This window comes from Nuphar pumila, chromosome 9 (assembly GCF_984573655.1).
Source record: "Nuphar pumila chromosome 9, dmNupPumi1.hap1.1, whole genome shotgun sequence".
NCBI classification, from domain to species: domain Eukaryota; kingdom Viridiplantae; phylum Streptophyta; class Magnoliopsida; order Nymphaeales; family Nymphaeaceae; genus Nuphar; species Nuphar pumila.
Window position 1 is genome coordinate 21,244,954 of NC_143257.1, and position 17,131 is coordinate 21,262,084.

General features: G+C 36.0%; 1 protein-coding gene across 1 annotated transcript; it reads right to left on the reverse strand.

The window, feature by feature from the left end:
* Positions 1–479: 479 nt before the first annotated feature.
* LOC149828485 (putative phospholipid-transporting ATPase 4) lies at positions 480–11,532 on the reverse strand. Its single transcript, XM_090017611.1, has 11 exons — positions 11,376–11,532; positions 7,986–9,971; positions 7,753–7,863; positions 7,152–7,428; positions 6,948–7,036; positions 6,780–6,867; positions 6,463–6,672; positions 6,210–6,335; positions 1,627–1,725; positions 1,354–1,545; positions 480–1,262 (listed from the first exon to the last, which is right to left on the reverse strand). Exons 2-11 carry the CDS (start codon positions 9,806–9,808, stop codon positions 576–578), a joined length of 3,702 nt encoding a protein of 1,233 aa, XP_089873737.1. The 5' UTR covers positions 9,809–9,971; positions 11,376–11,532; the 3' UTR covers positions 480–575.
* Positions 11,533–17,131: the final 5,599 nt, after the last annotated feature.

Below are 17,131 nucleotides of genomic sequence, written 5' to 3' on the forward strand. Positions count from 1 at the left end.
ACAAAAAATGAAAAAATTTGGAAAATCAAAACTGCCCAAACCCTCCTAACCGTCTAGGAGGAACCAATCTCTCTCTCCCTCCCTCTTTATATATATATATATATATATATATATATATATATATATATATATATATATATATATATATATATATATAGAGAGAGAGAGAGAGAGAGAGAGAGAGAGAGAGAGAGAGAGAGAGAGAGAGAGAGAGATTTGTTAGCATCATTGGCTTTTCTTAAACATTAGCAAGCACATGGTAAACATTCACCCCTATCTCTCGAGTTCTCAGTTTGACCTTTTTTTTGTCATAGCCAGATCAACAAAGTCAAAGCAGAAAGAAGGCAATGAAGTGCACAGGAGAAGATGGATGAAGCGAGAATGAAAAGATATCTCATGAGAACTATGATCTTATGAATTATAACCTGAAAGACGTGTGTTGAAAAGACTATAATACATACATCTTCACAGCCACTATAATGGGGACCGAAACAACCCCAAACAAAAATTATATGGAATGAATAAGTGAAGCAAAAAAAATACAAGATTAAAAAATCCAAAATGAAAAAAAAATGTCATGGATCCGACACTGGAGGAGATGGCAGTTCTGACTGTGGACTCAATGAAGATTGCTTCTTTTGCATCTTTGCTCTTAACTGCCTGATTTTAGCCTCTACTCTTGCTGTAAGCCCAATCTTTGTCTTCTGCCGAGCCTTCGATTTTTCTCTTCTCCACATGTGCTCATCCTCGACATCTTTCTTGTAATACTTGATCTCCTGTATGATATGGTGGTCCAGGGGATGGAATGTCCTTTGGAATGAGATGTGGGAAAAATAGGGAAAGTTGCAGGTAGCAGTGATCAAAAGGGTTACAATCCAGTAGATGGGTGCAGGGGCAACCACATCTATAAAAATCCTGAAGGAGTTTCCCGTTATGGATGGTGATAACATGCCATAGAGGAGCAGGAAGAGATACCAAGTGCAGATGCTTCCCCATACAAATAGATGCTGAATCCACGTGAAATGACTCATGGTAAGAGCAATTTGACAATTCACTGTCCAGATGATGCAGGTGAACATGGTTGCTCCAACAGTGGCCATGTCTGCAGTCTCACCCCCAGCACGGAATGCTTGCTCTCCGAGCATAAAAACGGTGGGGAAAAAAATTATAAGTGAAGAATATAATCCGTTCACCATCCAACCAAAAATCCTATACCAATCGAAGAAGAGATTCTTTGATCCTTGTTGGTACAATGCAGGAAACTAGACACAACAGAAAGAATAAGCGTGAGCCAGACACTGAGCATAACTCTTTTTTTTTAGCATTAGCCAAAGATAATGTGAATGAACGTACCTGCAAGCAGACCTCAGAGGAAACGTCTTGCTCAAACACTCCCAAGGAAATAACTGGTAATGAAGTAAGAATGACATTGAACAGAAGCATGTACCAATCATCATAAACTGACTGCCCCGAAAAGCCAGTGAACACCTCAAAGTAGAAGATGGTAAGCCCAAAAGCAATATTTTTATAGAAGAAACAGCAAACCTGAAGCAGTTCAGGGAACATATTTTAGATAACCACATCCAGTGATAAGTATGGAGCTGGTAATATTAAGAAATGTCTCACCATCAGAGCTATCCGCTTATAACACCAATGTCCATGGACTACAAGAAGCCTCTCCAGAAACCGAAACTGAGAGATTGAGAAGTCGCTAGCCATCACTGCCTGCAGAAAAATAAAATCATGAGCACATCTAAATATTTTTTCAGCTGTTGCTGCAAAAGCAATTATGTGAAGCCTGCATCAGCATCCTTTCTCTGTGATCGAGTCAACATTTTAAATGATATTCCTATATTAGCATGTTGCTTATCCAAGGTAAAAAGAGTTCTAACCAGAAAATATAGTTGATCTTATGTCACCTTCAGACAGGCATTGGCATAAAAAACCAGTGATGGAATGTCGAACAGCCAAACCTTGAAAACATTGTCACATGCATAAGTTCTGGCATGTGTGTGTGCGTGCATGCATGTGCCTGAACATTTGCATGCAGAGGATGATGGTCAGGACTCTCCAAATGTTAGGTTGGGTTAAGATTCTATGTTAGCACTGATTGAAGGAACGCAAGTTTAGCAGCTCCATCATGTTTTACACTTCCAATTATCGAAAACTATCATATATTAAATTTTAATATGTATACATACAACTTCACAAGTATTCAAGTCAAACCAATTATTGTTGATATTTTGGTTGCATCCCTTAGTGATTTTCGCTTCCCGCTCTTATTCATAGTCACAGATATAGGCGATATTTTGAAAATATAGCGATGGTATAGCTGTAAATTCATAAAACGATATTAAAGGCAAAATATCATGATATTTTGAAAATATCAAAAATTTATATATGTCACGATATTATCACGATACTATGAGTTACCTTTTACTTTTTTACTTCTTTTTTTATATCTTAACTATGTTTTTCTTCTTGCTTTTATATTTTTTACTTATTTCTTTTCATTATATGTGTATTTTGTTATTTAAACATGTTATCTTTCTTACTTATTTTCACTATTTTTATATTTTTAAAAAATTTTAAGCACTAATTTTTTCCTGAGATTTATCAACTAAACCTATATTATCACGAGAAATTGCCTTGCCGAGATATAGCCAAGACTCATATTTGTAACTATGCTCTTATTCACTTGCTCCATGGCCTGCTCTGAATATAAGGCCCATACCACCTACAGCCATGTTTCTGTTCAGCGAAAATTTCAGGTCGGTAACTAACACTATGATTTCTTAAAAACTGCCTATACTTTCCAAAAATAAATTCCATTACCTTAAGTATTGGTTTTTGAAAATGATAAAAAAACGAATGTCATTACATTAATCATTATAACCATGGATAGCTCTCTCTCTCTCTCTCTCTCTCTCTCTGGCCGGTCTGGCAGAGCATTATCACTTCACATGCTCACATAACAAAGAAGAAAGATGGAGAAATTCTATATCTTCTCATTCCTTTGCATTTAATGGCTAGAACAGGAAATCCAACCTTACAAAGGTGCAAGGACCATACCCACCACAACTTTTTCATAAGTTTAAGAAACCTAATGTTGAATTGCTTGGAGGGACAGAAGTCACCGAGGAAGACAGATTTTCTTAAGGCATGCCTCATTCTCAATCCTTTCAATCATGGTAAAGTGAACAACAGAATTCCCCATAGATTCTATGATTAATGCTTAATCTCATTAAAATTTTAGAGTTAAACATTGAAAAAGTAATTTGATCCTCGGCTGGAGCTTGGATTAGGGGTTGGAGTTGCTTCTAGGAATATGATTATCAAGATGACAGTAATTTTTATTGTTGAATTATTAGTGATGATAGGTCCACATGGAAAGGGACAGGAAAACTAGTTTTTTGACAGGAGTTTGTTCATGGTCACCCATCTACAGCAGTGGTGGACTGGTTTCAACTTAAGATCGTGAAGTGCCTTTATTGAAAAGGTAGAAAATTTTAGGGAATCTGGCAAATGATAGGTACCTATGGAAATTTTGCTTTAATGTTATGAAGTGAAAATGTGACGATCTATGGATTATTATATTCATATAATAATTTGTATTGTTCTACACATACTAAGAACTACTGTAGTATAGTGATATCAAGGGAAATAATGCCTAGTGATTCGGCCAATGGATTCATGAAACACATAAGCGTTAGAATATATAACGTCTCTAGATGATCAGAAAGGCATAATTCAAGTTGTAGGTGTACGCTACCTTGCCTTGTCCTCATTGCCTAGACTTAGCATTTGCAACCACCATGAGAAAGTAAAGAGGCTTCACCTCTCAAGCTGTCACCTGGGTACAGGTGCAGGTGTGGGTACGACACGGCAATTCCAAAAAATGTGGGTACGGGGAGACGACTATATATATATATGTCACATAAATACAAAATAAATTCAAAATAAACTGAATATAATCTAAATATATATGCTATATTTAAAATATATATTATATACTGAAAATATAAAGTTATAAACTGAAAATATAATTATAAATTGAATACAAACTTGTATGTACGGAGGGTAAAATTGCGTGTTCAGGTGTCGACGCGTGTCGACATGGGTACGGAGGGCAAAATGGAGTGTCCATGTGACATAGCTCTCAAGCGTTTAAGAATGCAATTCTCAATAATCATAGAAAGGAATTTAAGCGAGTGAGCAATCTTTAGGTTGTTTACACTTTGCTTCATAACAAACATTTAATTAAGCTCGTCACAAGCTTGACCAGCTAACCTTGAACTTTATTTGGTTTTATTTAAGAACTTTATAATAAGTCAGCTCTATTCATAACTAAAGCAAATAAGAAAAATTTTGAATCACTTCCACAGAATCCATTCTAAGACAACTATTGTAAGATACACCTGAATAAATAAACTACAAATGCAGAATAAAACATATACAAAATCAGCATTGTTGAGCCTGATGATGCTGGTGAGTCGGCGACAGACTCCAGTGGAGGAGCACAACATGAGGGTGCTTCCTGCAGCTTCCTGCTATACTAACCTATTAGAACCTGCTGTCAGCTAGAGAGAGAGTTTTCACATTGTTCATTTCTATAGACAAGGTAGCTGTGGAGGAAAACATGGTTCATTTCTACAGGTGAGGTAACTATGGAGCCAAAGAGCCTTAACATGGACATTTCTAAAGAGAAGGCACCTTACCAGTCTACCTTGATGAAGAAAGGGATCTACTTTCCCAGCTCTTTTATAATGTGCTGCAGAAATGATCAGTATATCTCATTTGGTTCTGCTCCTCCTTTCAAATAGGCATGAATTGATGTGATTGCTCAGGTTCAGCAAGCCACTTGTTTCTAAAATCTTATCTTCAGTCATGGATTAGAAACAAAGGCAAAAGATAAGGGATGGTCTGGAGTTGGCGGCTATTCTCTGTATGATGGTATAACACTATAATTTGCCTTCAAACACATTAAAGCTTGGTGTTGCTTGAGCTGAGCTTGATTACCTATTGAACTCAAATCTATGCTGGAGCTTAAAGCCTTGGACTATTAATTTAACAAACTTAATTGTACGACATACTTTTTATTCTCCTTTTTAGCAATATGACTAACAAAAGTATGTACTTTTAATCTTTTTTTGTTGTTATATTCTTAAAAGACTGATACTTCTGTTGTAAAGCTGGCAGAGAACACTAGAAAGGTTCATTTAATGTTTGAGAGGAGAGGAGGGAATAGGGATGGATAGAGATGCTCAGTAGGAGTTTGGGAGAAAAAAAAAGGAAGAGCTTGAAAGGAGCTGCCTTATCCATCCTCATTGATGTAATGAACATAAAAAACTAAAAAGATTACTTATCTTCCCTTGCTCCAATGTTCTTTTTGAAAACCTCTTTCAGGTATTTCATTTTCATAAGTTTTCATCAGAAGAGAACTTTTTTTTCCTTCCTCCAATTCTTTTAGGGTTTCTCTCTAATTCGTTGTTCCTTTATAAGTATCATCTTGTTGGCTGTCATTTTTTTATAAGCATGAACTATGGATTTTTTTTCTATACTTTTATTAGTTTATCAACATCATTACTTTATCCTGTTAGATTAGTAGAGCCAGTATTTGTCACATTTACACCTTGGAATTTGTTTACTGTCTGATCATCTTATATTGAGTTTCCTCTTGTTTCAACTGTACTCATGTTTTGATTACCAATCCTATAGCATATCGTGCCTATAAAGTTAAATGGCATCTATATATAGCATAAAGTCATATATACCCATGTGTACTTGCTTGTCAGAGAACAATGTGCACATGTAGATTTAATGTTCATAGAGTTCAATTTCATGTAATATTTCACATGTATATTGATTATTGCTACCTTACATGTTCTAGTTAAAATCCACCTTTCAGTAAATTTTAGAACATTTTTATGATTTTTTCTTAATAACTGTGATACACACAACCAGATATGTTTTACAACTTATCCTTACTATAAATTGTGAATCTTCAGACCATTTAACCAACCCACAGCTTATACATAACTCATTCTTTCCCCCCGGTTTCACGCCACTTTGCCAGGCTGAGGAAGGCAGTTCATTCAATGTGTTGGAAAAGTTAGTGTTATTCCTCTACACATTGCAAACATAAATCATGAATTTCTTTGGATAAAGTGATAATAGATTAGAAACATGGAGACACTGCATTGCATTACCTGCATTCCCTCTACTCCACTAATTCCAACACCAATATCTGCCTCCTGAATCATGCCAACATCATTGGCTCCATCACCAACAGCCAAAGTTGTTTTACCCGTTCCTTCTTTAACCAGTCTTGTCACCTAGACAGGCGAACCACCAATAATAAAGAAACAAATTGAAACAGCTTTTCTCTATATGACTTACAAGAGTGTAAAGAAACTGGAAGTTTACAATACATTGACATATAACCAAAGTCAATGTTCGTACCAGTGCCTTTTGCTTTGGAGAAACACGGCAACAAATGATAGATGCACATTCTACTGCCAAACTCAGGAAATGATGCTTTAGATCATCGTCCAAGGCATAAGATAAAGCCTTTCCATCAATGATCAAAGCAAATGCAGCATGAGGGTCTTTCTCAAGCTTGATCATTTGTGCAGCATTTGTTATTTGAAGTAAAATATTTTCTTTCACAGCCTGATCAGTCACCAAACAAATGAACAAAGCCTGACAATAAATATCTTGGTAATCTATGCTACAAGAAAACACTAAACAATTTCTTCAGAAAATGCAACAAATCTTACCTTGTTGTGGTCTTGGTTTAGCAATTCTGTGTTAATTGTAGTTAAGCAGATCTGTTTCATGCCTTGGCGAAGCAAGCTGCAAGCATATCTGAAACAAATTGTAACTAGCTCAGCACCCAGATTTGCCAATGAAAACTAAATTATTCCATGTAACTAGGTGAAGCTTACCCGATGTTGATTGCAGTCTCCATTTTGTCACCTGTCAGCACCCATATCTTTAGACCAGCCTGGGCAAGTTTATCTATACACTCAGGAACCTGCGACAGAAGAAAAAAGAAAGGCTTGATTGAGGCAAACAAAACATAAAGTTTTGGAGTGGCATGATGCTAGAGTTAACATCCACACACATGCACGAGAGAGAGAGAGAGAGACCCCCTTCTGCAATTTATCTTCAACAGCAGTTGCACCAACCAGGACCAAATCCTTTTCCATCAACTCTGACACCCATTCAAGTAAATGTTCCCGGTCAGGCCCTATGGTAGTCTTTGCTTTGAGAAATTCTGCATTCCAAGCCAAATAATCGGACTCTTCAAGTTTCCTGTAAGCCAGAGCTAATGTACGCAGTCCTGCTTCTCCATATTCATTTAGATGTTTGTTTGTATCCTGCTCGTATTTTCTCCCATTTTTTGTAAGCCTTTCAAATATTATGCTGCATGGTTTAAGGTACTACATAAAGATCAAACCCATTGAAAGACTCGAATGAACATATCTTTGGAGAAATTGCAACTCATCTGTTCGAAGAACTTAGCCTACTATGTCCACAAGAAATAATAATCCAACAGGACTACAAAATACATTGCCAGCACCTGGATATTTTCATTAGAGCTACAATAACCTCCAAGTAAAAAAATGCTCCATTTACATTGAAGACAGAAGCATTAATTAAATGAGGTAAAAAGCTCAATACATGACTAAAAGCCAGCAAGTTAATGAGTGAATAATGAATTTCCAGGAAGAGAGTCTGCATACAGACCTGTCAGCACCCTTGCACAAAAGAAGAATCTCTCCATCCTCAGTTTGCACGATTACAGACATTCGTTTCCTTTTGCTGCTAAACTCCAATAAGTTGAGTATCTTGTACTCTCTACCAATGCGTCAACAAAGAAAAAGTAAGGTGTCAACAAATAAAAAGGTGCCAACATTGTTTCAGGGAAAACAGGATAAGGTTAAATTATGAAAACTGCAAAAATCAATTGGATTCCTAACCTCTCAATTGGATGTGTAGGGGAAGGATAGCACTCCCGAACAAAAACACTTGTTTGTGTTCTCTTACAGAATTCAAAACCAAACTCTCTTGCAGCAACAAGAAATGTGCCTTCATCTGGAGATTCTGCTTCATAGTTGAAGCTACCAGTGTCTGGATTCAGCTCGGGGATGGCACTGTGACAAAGCAACAATATGCGAAAGAACAATAAAATCATATCTGCATTGGGTTCATTTAACCAGTTCCCATTCATGAGCCGATTATCTTCAAAGCTAAATCCTCTTATTGGTGGTTTTTTGGTATTCCCAGATCTGGAAGTAGTTATAGACTCCAACTCTATTTCTGAAGCCTGGACATTTTCTTCTTCATTTTCTGATGAGTTTTGACAGTCTCGGCCATCTGTAAAACCAGTTTTCTGTATATTACGATCAACAGCCACATGCTTTGCCGCAGCAATCTCTATTTCACTAGAGCCAATACCATATGATACACCAGCGATTGAGCATTTAAGGAAGTCCATCTGGTTGCAAGTTAGAGTGCCTGTCTTATCTGATAGAATTGTATCGACCTGCCCAAGTTCCTCATTCAAATTTGATGTCCGCGCCTGAGCTGTATTTCCAGTCTCCTCGTCATACATTTGAAGGTCTTGGTTGATAAATGTTGCTTGCAAGACCTTGACAATCTCAATTGAAACATAAAGGGAAATTGGTATCAGGTACCCATACAGGATTAGAGCTGTGACCAGATGAAAGACCCCAGATAGAGCAGCTTTGCTTGGGTCATACAAATTTTTTGGATGTTCAGGTTGCAGGTACCACCATTTTGGCATCAAAAACTTTGTCTTCACCGCAAAACCAATGGAGCTGATTAATGATATCAAAACAAGAACTGTGAAAAGGAAATATATGATATAGTCCATTTTCTTGTCGATGGTACTTCTTTTGGATGGGGATTTCGTCGCATTCTGCATAACTTTGCTATCATGACCAGTGAAAATTACCACCCCATACACATACTGGGTATTCCGAAGCTTTGAGTCCCTAAGGAGCACCTGACTTGGATCAATAGGGAAAACCTGTTGCTCGTACTCCAAATTTCCAACAAATGTGTAGAGGTTAGGGTTTGGATCTTCACATTTAATTGTTGCCGCAAAATCCACAAATGCCGCATCATCATCCAAGGGCAGGGTTATCTCCAAGGCTCTTTTAACCTTCAAGTTTGTTTCGCCATCTAGATTCATGGTCTCGACATAACAAATCCCGTCTTCATAACTGGATGACAGTAAGAGTAGATCAGCTGGGAAAAACTGATCTTTCTCCACCTTCACAACATCTCCAACCCGAAGCTTCTGCCAGCTCTTATTACCAAACTTCCCTTCCCCTCTATGAACACTTACCTTTCTGCCATTAACTTTCATGTCTTGCATAAACCGTCGCCAATCTTCCAGTGCTTCCTTTAACATACTGAGCCCCACAACGAAAACCAACGGAGCAATCATACTGACAGCAGAAAAGGGACTTACGGGGGTTAGTGACAGAACAGCAGCCAAAAGGAAATACAGATTGGCAACTCGACGGAACTGTTCAAAGGTTGCCTTTGGTAAAAAAGTAAGGGCATTGTACTTTGTGGTTGATATGTAATTGCTTGGGTACTTAAATGGTTTCTTCTTGTGCATTTGCGGTTGATTACAATGGACGACCCGTGAAAATCCAGGACCTTCGAGGGGATATGGGCCATCTGACTCTAAGACACTTGGTCGGATACAAGAGAAGGTGTAGAGTTTGCTCCATCGTATTTTCCCTCTTTTCTTCCTCTCCCCTGCCATCTTCTCTTTTCACCTTAAACCCAGTGAAACAGATTTGCGTCCATCCCAATCATAAGTGCCCATATGAACAGGATCAATAGTAATTCTAGCTCGCCAAGAACACTATTGGGCAGATGAGTGAAAAATCCAAGGCTGAAGGCTTAAGTGTGGAAGCATGAAAAATCTGAACATCAATACAAGGAAGAACAAAGTTAGGCTTTGCCCACAAGTGAACCTCCACACCAACCCCCATCCACAGCCCAAAAAACAAAAGGGTAAAAAATTTACATTCTTCGCCTTTCCCACGACCCATTGCCTAATAATGGTGAACAGGACATTTAAGTGCCGGTAAAATTGGCTTACAAACCAAATGGAAGTAATACAGTTGAAAGTCTCAACTATAAGAATGTAAGACAATCTAAAATTTCGTTAAAATGAAAATGAAAAGCTTGAACTTTTTAACGCCTATTCATTCACAATCAGAATAAATGTAAAGAATATCATATCAAGTAGATATTGATTTTCTAATAAAAACTTTACTAACTATACCCGTTTGAAAATTATTGAGTTATAAGATGGCCACTGTCAAACCAAAAGCACCAAATCGAGGCTCGGTTGATTATCAAGAACACCAAATAGAGACCCATTTGATGCTCCAAACCTAGTCTGCTTATGTCGATATACCATATCTTTCGATTGGGAATCACAAAGATCACACGATAATGCTTTACAACTCCGATCAAGTCTTCCCTCTTTGTTTTGTCCTTTTTGGTTTCCCCTTTACTGCCGTTATCTCTGTTGCCACTCTACCTGTTTCCTTAAATGAGTCGCCCTCAGTCCTCCTTTCTGTCTAAAACCTCCTAGAAAAATGCCTGCAGGTTCTCAGATTTTGTCGTCGCCTTCCTCATTGGACAAAAGCCTCATTAAGATCAACTCCCTCATGATTTCAGGGGTTTATTAATATTATTATTATTCTCTCTATCATTTTAGTGTGTCATGAAGAGAGTGACGGTTTGCTTTTTATAAGTTCGATCATTTCTTGCTTCCTCTGTTCTCTTTTGAAACCTTCCTTTGAAGATCACGTTTGGAAGAAGAGTTTTGTTGAGTTAGACGCAACAATTGAATGGCATCCAATCTTTTTTTTTTATGAATGTGTACGTAGTTTTGGTATTTTGCAATTCGGGGAAAATGTGTGTTTCCCCATTTTCTACAATTTTCGGCACCTAACAACTCAAATCTGGAACCATTGTCCCCATCTTCTGAGTTTTCTCTGGCACGCATCAACCGAAACAATCGACAGAAAGCCAAACGGCGAAGCTCAAGCCCCATTCCTACAGTGATAAACCCAATTGCAAAGGAAATTCCCATCCGATGCACAGATCAAGAACCCAATATGCAAATCCAGACGAGATGAAGAGATCTTCCGCAACAAGGAATTCAAAATAAGGATTGGCACGAGAAAACCGAAATCTCGGACGGACGTCCTTATTTCTGAGATTTCCAGCACCGACAAGTCGAATCCGGAAAAAATTATGTCTTTCACACATTTTTCCGGGGTCGCAACACGATCTGAGCATCGACTACATACCTTTCTGGGCCGATCGATCGCTCTCTCAACCGTGCTACGTTGGTCCGCAAGGAGAGGCGAACTCGAGTCAGAAGACAGTCAACAGAAGAAAAAGAAGGAAAGAGAAAGAGCAACCGGAGAAGAAGGAGGGCTCCGAAGACGTCTCTCTCTCTCTCTCAGCGGAGAAAGGAAGGGAGGACGTTGGTGTCGTCTAATGACTAATCATAAAGCGAAGATCTTTAACGAGAAGCCGTCGTGAAAAACACTTCAGTATCGTTTTGTTGTTCGTGGACTAAAAATTGGGGGTCGCACTTGCATTGCACCAGCTAAACCAGTCCAGTCGCCTCCGCCCGCGACTGACGTGGCGTCTGAGATCACGCACGGCATGTCGGGTTCGTGCGTCCATCTCATCAGACACACTAAAATTACCAAAATTTTCCATTCTCTCACGAATTCACTAATATCTCGTTGGAAATTTCCTCTTGCTTGCATCCCCGATCCCCCCCCTTCACATTGGAAATTACTTCTCCAACACGTTTGCGCGGCCCCAGATGTGAATTTGATTCTAGCAGCAATGTGAAATGGAATCCAATTCTCTTTTACTCACCAAATGCGTAAACGTCTCATTCACACATTTGATTCATTTGCAGGAAAAGAGAATTACAAGAAACATTCCTCTAACCCTGATGAGTATACCATGTCATTTGGAATCACATGTAGTAAAACGATCCCAAAATGAGACGTGAGTAAAATGGCTCCAAATTTGATTTTGAATGTTGTTGCCCTATTTTCTCATAAGAGAAGTACTCCCCTTTGGGGCCAAGTAATCTACCCATTAGTTTCAATGTAACTCAGGCTAATGCTTTTTGTTGGGTCTACCTTCATATTAAATTTGTTCTTTCTTCTTTTCTTTTCTTTTCTTTTACAGGCAAGTAGGAGTTAGGCAGTGTAACACCCCCAAGATTTGAAAACCCATAAAATGCAAAAAATTTAAATTTTGTTTTTCAAAATATCAACAAAAACTTTTTTAACTTTTGATCAAAACCTTGGACAGATTACATAATGATCAATCACAATAATACAAATTTAATGCGGTTATCATTTACCAAAATGATTTCATTCCATAAACAGAGTAATTTACAAAATTTGGAATAACAGTGATGTTTTTTAAAACAACTAATAAAGTTTGTCTTAAAAGTCAGTTTCCGAGAAAGAAAAATGATTAGCGTTGTGATGCCGCCTCAGCTTCTCGCAATTGTTCTATCTCAACTACTCAGTATCTAAAATGGTTTTAGTAGGAGGTCAGAATAACCTCCAGCAAAAATACAATAACAGAACATACATAGAAATAGGTATATATGAAATAACAGTCTTTTCATGTAAATAAGCAATTATCAATTCAATATCATATGCGATAATTTTACCCATACATGATTATTCAATTTATGCATGACATACTAGTGCAAGCAAAGCAATCATCGTATGCATGAATAACTTATAATTCTTTTCATTTATATTTTCTTTCTTAAATGGTGCATGGCATGCTTTACTATATGCACGATACACTTTTGTTTTTCTTTCATAACTCTTTGTAGGTACGACACAGATATATAGATTAGAGGCTTAGCATAGAAATATATTCAATCAACTTGTATTTTATTACTCTGACCTTGCACATCCTCTTCGGTCTTAAGGTGAGGGACGATACAGTTGAAAGAGAAACTCCAACCCCCGCATCTTGATATATCAGAATTTACTTTCAATTGAAGCTTTATTCGCTACCACCTCGCGGCCTCGGTGGTAGCTATCCCTTATCTCCGTACCTAGGGAAGCAACTTTTTGTGCTTAACAATATCTCACTGAGGCTTATGTACAACTTACTCTCTTATTATAAGCTACAAGCGAATTATTATACATATTCTTTATCATTTGATTAACTCTCTTGACATACGTGCTTTAAACAATAATTAATCTTTTACAGTTTCAATAGTCTCTACTGGCATAAGCATGTAGGATTTCAATTAACCTTATCATAATATCCTCGGCTACCCATTTGGGGCACTATGACATGTTGATCCAGTTGATTGTGCATAAGGTCAGAAGCCACTCATCCGAGTTTGAGCCATAACAATTTCATAATGGACATTATGCAATACTTATATATATCATTCAATATCATTTTATCATTCATAAGCATAAACATCATGCTAACAATGTATCATGGTGTGAGTTTGGGAAAATGATTTTTAAAACAATATTTTATGTAAAAACAATGTGAAAGCCAAACACCAAATAATAAAAATCAACTCGCACGAGTGGTGGAGTCCGAGTCGATCTCAGGGAACGGAAAATTACTTTGTATTCAACAAACAATTAACTACTCTTTATTGCCTTGAGAATAAAAATAATTAATTACTTAACTAAGAGTGTTGCCCCTGCAGAGGGCTTAAACAAATAAATAAAGTGCCTTATTACAAACCCCAAATTAATGAAATAAAATAAAACCTAATCTAAAAAGAAGAAAAAAGACTTCAGTGCTTCGAGTCTTTGATCCCTTTGATGTTTTGCTTTTCTTATTTGCATATCACTTTGTGGTCCTCCTGAGGGGCTCTCTAAAGGGCCTTTTTGAGGAAACCTTTTCAAGACCTCAGAGGGCTCTTCGGGAGTAGATTTGAGGGCTCATCGCACGTCCAACCGCTTTCTTGCAAAAATCAAAAGACAAAACACAAAAACTCAAGAAAATCTAATGTTAGTTTAAGCTAAAAATCACACAAACATGAATTAAGCTAACATGAAATAAACTAACTACATGAAACTAACCACTACACTAAAAGACAAAATAACAAAACAAACTAACTACAAATCAAGAAACTAATTCAACTACTAACAAATTAATAACAATCTAACTAAAAGATTAAGGAAATACACTAACCAAATATCAAGCATCAATTAAAACTAACATATTACTAAACTAACTAGCTAACAAACTAATTAACAAACTATGTAATCTTGGAACTAATTAACACAAAGAAAAAAATTTAAGGAATCAAGCTAACCGAATTCAATAATTGACTAAACTAACCTACCAGCTACATGACAAAATAACTAACAAACTACACTAGTTTAATAACTAACAATTACACACATGGTGTACATATATAACTAATTAAATCTGAAACTTAATAAAATAAACTATCTAACCTAATGCCTTAATAATGAATAATAAGAACAAATTGGAATTAAACTAACAATCAATCTATGCTATATTAAAATTCTAAGTATGGACTAAAATTATGTGAATCAAACAAAGTAAACTAACTCATAAAGTAAGCTAATCTAATCTGTAGCTAAATAATAAAATCTGAAAATAGAGAATAAAAACTATATTAAATAACATTGACTAACGAATAGTTGAAGAAAAGCTAACCGACTAGCATACACAATTTAAAATCTAAACTAACAAGAATATTACATTAACAAAGTAACCAATGGCTGCACAAAAATTTAATCTAACTAACAGAATCTGGAATTAACAAAGAACTAACCTAACTACTCTAATTAATAACAATCGATTAAAAGAACAAAACAAAGATCGACTATGCTAATTTTATTCTAATCTATACAAGACTAAATGAAAATGGGACTATCAATTAACTAACGTGAATTAAACTAAGACTAAAGCTGACTACTGAATTATAAATGGACTTTATACAACTAATACGATTGAATAAAACAAATAATATTGACTATGCTAAAAAGAAAACGATAATTGATAACAAGATAGAAAATCAGCTAAACTATTTAATCTATTTTAAGCTAATTTAAGCAATTAATAAAAAAAACAAGAACATGACTTAAACATTAAATAAACTACCTAATACTGAAAATAAACAAGAACTACTTAGATCTAATCACGAAAATTAAAAAGAAATAAAAAAAACTAAATCGGTGTAAACACCCCAAATTTTCCAGGTCTGTTCCGAACACCCTCTTTCACAGATGCCAACTCCCTGCAGGGCAATGTAAGAGTCTCACCCCTAGGTTTATCTCAATCTAGAGGTCAGTTTACCCCCCCCCCCATTTGATTAATAAAATTACCATTTTACCCTTGAGCCACCCTTAGCTCTTCGTCAATCGGACTTAGCCAAACTCATCTTGGGTTCAGAGAAGTTAGAATATTAGTCATTTCTAGCTCCACTGAGCTCACGATGAGCAGGCAAAATAAACTCAATTCTAGCTTGAATTTTAGCCAAACTGTCCCCGAGTCAGTCAAATACATTAGATCCTATCTTTATGAGTCTAATATGAGTTCATCACGATTTTGAATGGTCCGGTTCCAGTGCTAAGTCACTTTCTACACTCTCGGACCTTCATTTCAGATCATTTGAGCTCAATTCAGTCCAAATTGAGCTAACCTCAATCGGTTGAGCTAGTGTTCTGGCTCTGGATTTAGTTCACCTTAGTATAAATAACTTCTAATTCCGTTCATTCCAATCTTATCCCATTCAAAACAGTTCAGACCAGTCCAATATCGTATTTCCTACCCCTGCAGGGCAAAACCAAAAAAAAAAAAATCTTCAGAATATCGTTTCTATCAATTTTGCAAACTGGGATAAGTCCCAATTCAGATTCGAATCAATTCTTTTACCTGATATCTTATCAATATTCGAGATCCAATTCACTTTTTAAATTGGATACTGGATCCAATGTTGGATCTGATGTCTATCTTCTATCCCAGACCTGGATTTTTCATCTAATTTCATTCTATAATCCATATTCAGAGTCTAAATTTACTTTCTGAACCTGAAATATCTCATTAGATATCCAGGATCCAATTAACCATTTCTGAATCCAGATCCATTTCCATCTGACTCCACCTTCTGATCCATTCAGAAGGATATTTAAAACCAATTTCTGATCTCGAACTCAGATTTATCTGAGATCTAGTTTTTCTTGGATTCTAATCCAGATCCAAAATCCAATTCCATTTCCAGGCTTGATCCAATATCCAAATACAAATTCCATCACGAGCCTGGATCTTTCATTTCAAATTCATTTTATAAATCCATTTTTAGGGTTCAATTACCATTTTGAACCAATTTCCTTCAATCGAGATCCAGATCCAATTATTTATTTATTTTTTTTATTTAAAATCTTGAATCCAGATCCTTTTCAAAATTCAATTTTTATCCTAATTTCAAAATCAATTCTGGGATTTCAAATCTAGCATTTTTGTGAAATCTTTTGAAAAATATCCTGGATCCAATTTATAATTCAATCTGGATTTCAAAATAACAAAATAGATCCAGATCCAGATTCAAATTCAAAATCCAATTTTTATCCTAAATTCAAAATTAATTCTTGAATCTCAAATTCAAAATCTCATTTTTATCCCAATTTCAAAAACAATCTTTGAATTTTAAATCCAAAATCAATGTTTTTGCAAAATCTTTTGAAATCTAATCTGGATCAAGTTTCAATTCAATTTGGATTTCAAAAAATCAAAATGGATCTTAAATCCAAATTGAGATCCATTATTTTTAATTGTTAAATTCCCCTTTATTTCCATCTTTTATTTCACTTTTATTTTCAAACATTTCATTTTTTAGTTTTAGAAATCAAAAAGAAAAAAATAAATTTTCTAAAGGGGGCACCACTTGGCATTTTCCTCTCAATTTCAAAATTGTTTTTTCACTTTGAACTTTTCTTTAGTTTAAAAACTTTTGTTTTTAACTTGTTTTTAAAACTTTCCATTTAGTTTTAAAAACCTACATGTG